Source organism: Rhincodon typus, unplaced genomic scaffold, assembly GCF_021869965.1.
Source record: "Rhincodon typus isolate 14 unplaced genomic scaffold, sRhiTyp1.1 hic_rhity00001412, whole genome shotgun sequence".
NCBI lineage: Eukaryota > Metazoa > Chordata > Chondrichthyes > Orectolobiformes > Rhincodontidae > Rhincodon > Rhincodon typus.
In genome coordinates this window covers 10,678-21,001 of record NW_025967050.1, presented here as the reverse complement: position 1 = coordinate 21,001, position 10,324 = coordinate 10,678, and the positions used below count along the sequence as shown (strand labels likewise).

The 10,324-nt window shown below is 41.9% G+C and overlaps 1 protein-coding gene across 1 annotated transcript in view; it reads right to left on the bottom strand.

Annotated features, from left to right (window-relative positions):
- Positions 1 to 1,492: 1,492 nt before the first annotated feature.
- The window catches only part of LOC125481244 (regulator of MON1-CCZ1 complex-like), a gene marked incomplete at its 3' end in the record, with an annotated part of 9,229 nt that continues 397 nt past the window's right edge, over positions 1,493 to 10,324 (bottom strand). Inside the window, exon 2 of the mRNA XM_048592537.1 lies at positions 1,493 to 1,569. Within this exon, the coding sequence (XP_048448494.1) occupies positions 1,493 to 1,569 (77 nt within the window). The remainder of the gene's footprint in view (positions 1,570 to 10,324) is intronic.

Genomic DNA, 10,324 nt, shown 5'->3' with positions numbered 1-10,324 from the left:
TTCCTCCAGCTCCACACTGTGTTATTTGTGATATGCATGTTTTGTTCACAGCAAGAGATCATTTCAACTTCAACCAAGAGATCATATCAATAAATTACTAAAAAATGGTAAATATTTTTCTGCCTAGACAAGACATTTCCTATTTTTTAAAAATAAGTCAGAAAGTGGAAATGAAGGTTCCTAAGGAAGGTACCAAAACCATAATTATCTACAGCCCTGCCACAGTGCACCACCACAATCAGGAACCAGTCAGTTTCTCAGCTCCTCTCTATGGATATGTAGGTGCTGCTGGCGAGGATAAAACAATACTGTTTGAAAGAACGTTAAACTATTCATGGATACTTCAGGAAACTGTTCCAACTTGCACAAAGACTTGAGTTTCATTTGAAATCAATCACTGTTCCTAAATCGTTCAAATGACAACTGCAGAATCCATTGTCAGTCTGTAGTTCCAGCTGTTGTTTTGAGACCTATCTCATCATCATCTGTTGCCTTCTCCTGTTTAATTTTTCCTACCTTCCAGCACATAACAGGTCTTCCCTTTGTTCCTTCCTAAACTTGGTCTTTTAATCTGTTACATCTCAAACTTTCCCAGGTCAAAAAGAAGCCCATCCATCTTGGGTGTTAACGGTTTCTATCTCCACATATGCCTCAGCATTTTTTCATATTTCAACCGATTTGGCAGAGACAGTTGTACATAATTATTTAAAAGGAAAGAGACTGACTTCTCAAAATAATTTCATTTCTTAAGCTTTGGTTTCCAGCTGGAATAAAGATTGAAGAAATGCGCTACCACCTATGTTGATTTTTTTCATGGGATGTGGGCATTGCTGGCAAGACCAGCATTTGGCTAGGCCACCATTTATTGTCAATCCCCCAACTGCCTAGAGGCATTTAAGAATCAACTACATTGCTGTGACTCTGGAAACATAGGTAGACCAGACGAGGTAAGGATGGCAAATTTCCTTCCCTAAGCAAGATGTCAATTTTTGTAAAAAAAAAAAAAAAAAAAACAATGCTTACTTGGTTCCCATTAGGCTAGCTGTGATGGCCACCATCAGTAGCTCTCAATTCCAGATATCCTATTAGTTTAAATTTATATTTCACCACTTTGAAGTCAGGTCCTCATTAGACTGGGCCTCTGCATAACTAGCCTAGTGACATTACCACGACATCACTGCCCCCCTCAGCCGATGCAGCTGGTGGGTCAGAATTAGTGAAATAAAACCATTCTGACAATTTAGGCTGAATGCAGGAAAAAAAAACCCATTAAACACGAACACGTGTAAAGTTAAGTTTGAGGTGTACTACCCCCAGTGAACCATATGTGTTTTCATCACACATCAGTTTATCAACATTCATCTGCAAATCTAGGAGCTTTCTTAAGGTTTGTTTCAATTAATGCCATTTCAAAACCTCCTTCCAATTTCTACTCAATGTCTCCAGCATACGGTTTGAATAGCCTACCTTGTATTTTTACATCATGCCTTACCTGAAAGAGATGCAGATCTTGTCATCGGGCCCTTTAACCACCACACCAGTAGCACCCCCAGATCGAACAGCAAACACCTATGGACGGCAAATAGAAAAGGTAACTTTTTTTTTAAAAAGAGACATAATCCAATAAATTCCCCACTATCAAAATACTAAGAATTACAATTGTCCTGAAATGGAAATGGGACAGACATACTAATACTGTGACAAGTTCAGGTCAGAGGCTTAGAATATAATTGCTGTTCCTTCAGTGCTGCTGGATCAAAATCTTGGAACTCTATCCCTAACAACATTATGGGTATTACAACAACTAAAATAATTTAAAAAAAAAAAAATGGACAGAAGCTGTTTGAGAAGGCAGCGTGTGACCACCTCCTCAAGGGAGGACTAAGGTTGGTAATAAATGCTGGCTCAGTGACACCCACACGCCAAGAATGAATTAGAAAAAAAAAATTCAGGGGTAAGTCACCTCCAGTCTCCCTAATGTCTGACCATTGGCTATAGGTGCAAACCAGCAGAGCAATGTAATACTGCACACCTGCCTGGATGACTACAGCGCCAACATCAAGAAGCTTGGCACTATCCAGGACAAAGCAGTCTATTTGAATGGCATCCATCTAACAATTTCCACATTTACTCCCTTTACTATTGACACACTGCAGTAACTCCTCCAGGGTCCTGCGACAGCACCTTACAAAACCCACAACACTACCACCAAGAACCGAGTGAAAACACCAGCACCTGTAAATTCCAGTCCAAATCTCATGCCATCCTGACGTGGAAATACAGGAGCATTCCTTCAGTGTCACCAATTCGAAATCCTGGAACTCATTCCCTAAAACCAGCACAGGTGTTCCTACTTCTACTGCTGCAATCGCTGGAGTGTAAAGAGGTTCAGGGGCATCTTGTCAAAGAGTAATATGGGCTGGGAAGTAAATTCTGGTTCAACAAACAATGCCCATATGCTATGAATGAATAAAAAAAAAAAAACATATTTCTACACTATAACCAAGTTTGGAGCTTATTAGAAGTTTATCAGTTCTATCAGCCAGCCTCTGCTGCATCTGTAGAAAGCTAACTATGCCAAACATATAAGCCTAAAACTGAATTTTGTTGCTGAAAAAAAGATGTCTTGTCAAAGCTTTTCATCTTGCATCCTGACATAAGCTGACACCTAAATTAGTATGAACCTTGATTTTGTATTCTTGCAAAATATCTCATTGGGGCTTTATGTATTGCACTCATCAAAAGTCTTCTATCAACAAAACTCAAGCTCTGTACTGCAAAACCAAGTTTACTTACATTGTACCAAGAAAGAGTTGTATTTACATAGCACCTTTCACAACCTCACAATGTCCCAAACAATTCACAGTCAATTAGAAACTTTCAAGAGCGTAGGCACTGTTGTTACTGAAAGCCGGCAGTCAATTTCCATAGAACAAAGTGAGAATTACTGGAGAATCCCATTTCTGGTGAAATAAAAACTGCACCCTGCTCTGTTCACTCTGTCTTCACCACAATCCTTCTCTCATTTCACAACTTCTGTTTATAAACTTACCATAGATGGAGTCAACTGTTCCAAGACACTCCACAGAAAAACTTTGATACTGAGCTCAAAAAGAGATAGGCAACCAAAGTTCGGTCGAGAGAGGCTGTTTTAAAAGAAATGTCTTATAAAGAGGAGAGGGTGGCAGAGAGATGGAAATGGTTAGGCAAAATATTCTAGAGCTCAAGACCTTGGCATCTCAAAGCATAGCTTCCAATGACACAGGATTAAAAATCAAGAGGAGCAACTGGCCAGAATTGGAGGATTGTGAGGTTGAAGATTACAGAGATGGAAGACAGTTATATTAGACCAGGGAGGAATTTGGAAACAAGGGCGAGACCATAAGTAGGCTATTCAGCCCAACAAGTCTGCTCTGCCATTCAATGAGATCCTGGCTGACCTGATAATCCTCAACTCCATTGTACTGATTTTTCCCCGTAAACCTCAATTCCCTTACTGATTAAAAATCAGTCAGTCTCAGCTTCAACAGCCCTCTGCTATAGAGAATTCCACTGATTCAATGTCCTCAGAGAAGAAACTCCTCCTCATCTGTCTTAAACAGGCAAACCCTTATTCTGAGACTATGTCCTGAGGTTAAATGTCTACCATTGACCCTCAACCATTTTTGCTGCTAAACTCCTTTCCCAGTCTACACCAGCCAGTTCTGCCCTCATTATTTTGTAATTACCATTATTTTAAGCTTAGCACAGTTGTTTCTGACCCAAGTTTCAAATTTTAAATGTGAGGCTGGTCAAGAGGGTAGCGAAATAATCAAATCTAGATTCACTCTTTCAAATTCATTATTTCTCTGCATTACTTATCCCTCCTTTTCTATCAATTCAATTTTATTTCTACTATTTTACTTTTAAAAGTAAAAGCTTTCTTGCACGTTTGTTTTGTCTTCCTTTTGTATCTTGGAGTAGCAGGAACAGTGGTCAGTCCAATGGGCAATTCAGAGAGAACAATAACATCATAATATGTGGCTAATTGGGTCAAAGCTGGGCACCTCACCTAATGCACAAGTGACTCTCCCATCAGCTGGGAAACAGGTCAGTTGTCATCTTCCACCGGGGAAAGACTTGCAGGTCACGTCAGTGAAACACAAACAGCTGATACACCACTACCTCCAAGATCCCCTCCAAGCCACTCACCATTCTGACTTGGAAATACATCACTGTTCCTTCAGCATCACTAGGTTAAAATCCTGGAATCTCCCCCCTAACAGTGTTGAGTAGCCCTACATCATATGGACTTTAGCAGTTCAAGAAGGTAGCTCATCACCACTTTCACAAGGGCAATTAGGGAAGGACAGCAAATGTTGGCCCAGCCAGTGAAGCCCATACCCTGAGAATAAACACTGAATTGGAGATGTTCAAAATCATGAGGGGACTGGACAGGATAGAGAGAACTTTTTTTTAAATTCATTCATGGAATGCAAATTTAGATTTTCATCTGAAAAGGTAGATAGTCATTTATGAACACGCAAATTAGAAGAAAGAACAGGGTACTCTGCCCCTCTGATCCAATTGTAGTCTCAACTATATATCACCACATAAGCCTCATAACCTTTGAGCCTCTGATTGGTAAGAATCTATTTACCAATGCTGTAAATGAATGACTCTCCATCCTTTGGAGAAAGATTTCTAAAGGCTAACATCCCAGACAAAAAATTTCCTGTTCATCTGTCTTATGTTGCAAAAGTTGGGTACAGTACTTGTGGATTGGAAAGCAGGAAGTTAGAATTTGGTGTTTGTAAAATAGTGGGCGGGAGGGTGGTGGGGGTGGTGGTGGTGATGGAGAAGGGAAGCAGCGTGTGGTCACTTTAAAAGATGATATGCTTTTTCTATGCTCAGCGATTCCAAAAAGGATGTCTGGGGGTTGCAGCTTGTGGGTTTGCACTGAGATCCCTGGAGTTGAAACATTTGTATCAAAAAAGCAGCAGTTTTGTTTTGTTATCAAGACAAGTTTTGAATTTAGCCAATCAACTTGAATTAGACACTTCAGAGACTAAAAACCAATTAAATCCAATGGTTTTGACAACATAAGACCAATCCTATTGCAAGAAAGAAATCGATATGTCAAAAGGTATAAAAGGAAAGGGCAGTTGAAAAACAAAAAAAAAAAAAAAATCAGGACAGTCAACAGCTCTCAAGAGAGAATCGCTAGCTCTCTCAGTCTTCTCCAATTCTTAGAGAAAGCACCATCTAGTTAATATTCCTGACAGAAGAATTCAACAGAGAAGGCTTTCCGGACAGAACTTTCCACGGAGAAGGCACAAAACATAGAATCATAGAATCCCTACAGTGTGGAAACAGGCCCTTCGGCCCAACAAGTCCACACCAAACCTCAGAGCATCCCACCCAGAAAGACGTGACATTCTGAAAGACGTAACCTGGCTGTAATTGAGAGACTAAAGCCTATGTTTTCTAATCTTTTTATTTTATATTAATGGGACTTGTATTTATTGGAACAGCATGCTATTAGAAAGTTGTTTTATTCAGGAATAGTTATTAGATAGAAGGGGTTTATTCAGTTGTTAATAATTTAGTTAGTTCATTCGCTGTTAGAGTTAGATAAATAAATTGTTACTTGTTGATTGTAAAGTGTCAGGGACTTGTTTTATTTAACCACTAGAAGTTGAGGAAAAGTAGATTACACCAGTTTTCACACTCCTTTTAACAGATTATAGGGTGAAGTGCTCCTCTTTGGGTGTTTCAATTTTTAGTTTAATTATCAGAGTCGGGGGGGGGGGGGGGGGGAGGTGTGTATAAACCTCCACTTTATAACACTTAAATGAGAGTAAACGTTTATGTAGCATTTAGATGAACACTTGAATTGCCCCATTGCTATTAGAGCCAGACAATGAAACAAAACAGGGGATGGTGGGGGTGGGCAGCATAGCTCAGAGCCAGCAGGATGGAGACAGAAGTTAAGAGTGTACATATGGCACACGGCATTGAGTATGGATCTCTGCTTTATCATCACAAATGCTGCCAGACCTCCTGAGTTTGTCCAGCCATTTTTTTTTTCTTTTTGCTTCAGATTTCCAGCATCCACAGTTCTTTGTTTAATTTTACTTAAAAATATCATCGCATCCAAGGCTATGGACCAAGATCTGAGAAATGGGATTAGCGTAGATTGGTCCTTGATGACCAAGTTACAACAGGCCCAAGGGGCTCTTCTTGTGCTATAAAACTCTATGACCACTTATTTTTAAATTGTTGCCCCTAGGGGTAGTCTCACCCACGTAAAGAAACATCCCTTCACCATCCAGTGTCACATTCACTCAGGCTCTCACTCTTCTCCATGCCAGCAGATACAGGCCCAGCAAGTACATTTGCACACATGATAAAGACCCCCACTTTTATCCCAGATATCAATGTGATGTATGCATCAGGACACCCAGATCGCACTGTACCTCACTGGTCAAAATGTTTCCTGTTTATTTAAACATGGGACATGGGTGGGGATTTACTGCCTGCCCCTAGTTGTCCCCTTGAGAAGATGGTGGTGATCTGCCTTCCTGAACTGCTGCAGTCCATATGCTGTAGATGGACCCACAGTGCCCTTACGGTGCGAGTTTCAGGATTTTAACCCAGCGACACTGAAGGAATGATGATCTATCCAAGTTATGATGGCGAATGACTTGGAGGGGTGCTTGCAGGTGTTGGCATTCTCATAACAGCGGCCCTTGTCCTTCCAGATGGTAGTAGTCATGGGTTTGAAATGTGCTGTCTAAGGAGCCTTGCTGAACTTCTGCAGTGCTTCTTCTTACAGATAGTACACACTGCTGCTACTGAGCATAAGTGATGGAGGGAGTGGATGTAGTGCCAATCAAATGGGCTGCTTTGCCCTAGATGGTGTCAAGCTTCTCAAGTGTTGATTGAGCTGCACTTTTCCAGGCAAGTGGGGAATATTCTATCACAAAATGGAGGGAAGAAGGGTCACTCGAACCTAAACACTAATTCGGATTTCTCTACACAGATGCTGCCAGACCTGCTGCGATTTTCCAGCTATTTCTATTTTTGTGTCAGTATTCCATCACACTCCTGACTTCTTCCTTGTAGATGGTGGATAGGCTATGGGGAGTCAGGAGGCGAGTTACTCACCACAGTATTTCTAGCCTTTGACCTGCTCTTGTAGCCACTGGTTATGCAGCTGAGTTTTTGGTCAATGGTAAACCCCAGGATGTTGATCATGGGGAATTCAGTGATGGTAACATCACTGAATGTCAAAGGGTGGTGTGGTTAGATTGTCTTCAATAACAGACAGTCATTGCCTGGCACTTGTGTGGTGCAAATATCGCTTGCCACTTGTCAGCCCAAGCTTTGGCACTGTCTAGATCTTGTTGCATTTGAACATGGCCTGCTTCAGTATTTGAGGAGTCACAAAGGGTGCTGAACATTATGCAATCATCTGCAAACATCGCCACTTCTGACCTTATGATGGAGGGAAGGTCATTGATGAAGCAGCTGAAGATGGTTGGGCATAAGATGTCACCCCGAGGAACTCCTGCAGAGCTGTCCTCGAACTCAGGCTACTGACCTGCAACAACTACAAGCATCTTCCTCTGTGTCAAGTATGACTCCTACCAGCAGAAAGCTTGCCCCCAATACCCAATGATTACAGTTTAGCTCGGGCTTCTTCATGCCACAGTGGGTCAAGAGCCACCTTGATGACAAGGGCTATTACTCTCAGCTCATCTCACCTCTGAAATGCAGCTCTTGTCCACATGTGAACCAAGGCTGTAGTGAGGTTAGGAGCTGAGGGGCCCTGGCAAAAGCAAAACAGAGTGCCTGTGAGCAGGTTATTGCTGTGCAGATCCTGCTTTAAAGCACTGTTGATGACACCTTCCATCACTTTACTCATGACAGAGAGTAGATTGATGGGGGGGATAACTGACTGGGTTAAATTTGCCCTGTTTACTATGTACAGGACATACTTGGGCAATTTTCCACACTTTCAAAAAAATTCACTCACAGGATGAGGCTGCGCTGAGTAGGCCAGCTTTCAGTGGCCACTTCCGATTTGTACAGTGGGCAGTTGAGAGTCAACTGCATTGCCTGGGACCAGAGTCACATGTTGGTCAGACCAGCTAAGGATGGCAGTTACCCGCCCTGAAGGATATCACTGAACCAGTTTTTCCTAATAAAATCGGCAATGGATTCACGGCCATTATTAGACCCTTCATTCCAGGTTTCTAATGAATTCAAATTCCATCATCCATTGGGGTGGGATTCAAACCTGTGTCCTCCGAACATTACCCAAGTCTCTGGACTAACAGTCCAGCAAACGATAACACTGGGATGTCATCTTCCCCTAACATTGCCAGGTATGTGCTAGCATAGTAACTGTACTGGAAAAACTTGGCTAGGAGAGCAGCAAGTTCTGGATCCCAAGCCTTCAGTAGTATTGCCAGAATGCTATCAGGGCCCATAGTCTTTGCAGTATCCAAGGCCTCCAACCATCTCTTGATTTCATATGGAGAGAATGGAAGTGGCCAAAAACTGGCATCTTCCTGGAGGCCACTGGAGGAGGCCAAGATGGATCATCCACTCGGCACTTCTGGCCGAAGATTGCTGTGAATATTTCAGCCTTATCTTGTGCTGGGCTCTTCCATCATTGGAGGATAGGGAAATTGGTGGAGCCTCCTCAACTGAGTTGCTTAATTAATCACTACCATTTACATCATCCAAAATGTCAACTGTATGCTGCTGTTCTATTCTTCCTGCAAAATCAACAAGTTAATTTTTTTCCATGATATATTCCATTTGCAAATTTTTTTACTGATCCAATTTAACTATTTACATTCTTTTACAGACTTGTGTCTTCTAGATATATTCTCCTAACATTGTGCCATCAGCAAATCTAACCACCACTCATTTGGTCCCTTCATCTAAATCATTAACAGATTGTAAATAATTGAGGCACCAATACTGAAATCTGGGGCCAACTACACATCACATCCTGCCAACACCAAAAAACAAATGGCCCATTTATTTACATCCTTTGCTTTTAATCAGCCAACCAATCCATTCAATGTGTTACTCCAAAGACGACAGGCCCTTACTTTGCACAGAAACCATGATGTTGAACTATGTTAATTTCCTTCTGGTACATCCAGAGGTACCCCTGTATCTATATTGCTTATTAGTTCCTCAAAGAACTCTAATAATCAAATCATGATTTCCCTTTCACAAAACCATATTGACTCTGTCTGAGATAGCAAGAACTGCAGATGCTAGAGTCAGAGATAACAAAGTGTGGAGCTGGAGGAACACAACAGGAAAGCAGACCCAACCTGAAATGTCTGCTATCCTGTTCCTCTGATGCTGCCTGGCCTGCCGTGTTCCTCCAGCTCCACACTTTGTTGACTCTGTCTGACCTCCTTGAGATTTTCCAAGTGTCCAGTTATAACCTAGTTATATCCAGTTAAATCTAGATTCCAGCATCTCCGCGACTGTAGACATTAGGCCAACTGGTCTGTGGTTTCCTGCTTTCTGTTGTTTTTGGTTCTTGAATAGATGCATCACATTTGCCATTTTTCAATCTGATGGGTCCCATCCCAGTTATGGGGTACATGCAGGAGAACTGCACAAAGTGAAATGCTCAGTCAGAGCAGTGAACAGATCCAAAAATGGGCCAAATGGCCTCCTCCTGAACTGTACCAATTAGGTTCTTGTGGTAGGAGAGAACTCAAAGATGGGGCACTGCAACAGAGCAAGATCAGGGAGTTGACAATTGTATTAATGATGTTCTTGAGATGTTTAGAATTCTGTTTGTTAAAATTCTCCAGAAACTGCGACCTCAGGACCGTAAATCAGTCTTCAGATGCTGCAAGGAATCTATGCCACAACCAGAGACTTCAACTGGGAGAACATACAAATGACATGAACTTTAACAGATGTGTATTCATCAGCAAGAAATAATAAATTAATCATGCATTATTAGCAACAACCATTCTTTGACCAGGTCATGAACCGAAAACATTAGTTTTATTTGTCTCTCCGTAGGTTTTAGCCAGATTAAGCATTGCCAGCATTTTTTTATTAAATGTAGCAAACTATCAACATTTCAGTAAGTCAGGTGAAAATCACAACAGACACTCCAAATCTTTGGCACAAAGATCGTGCAAGACAGTCAAGTGCACTACTGAGCAAGCGCCACACTGTCTGAAGGTGGGGTGGGGTCAGCGCCGAGGGAGCGCCGCACTGTCGGGGGGTCAGCGCCGAGGGAGCGCCGCACTGTCGGGGGGTCAGCGCCGAGGGAGCGCCGCACTGTCGG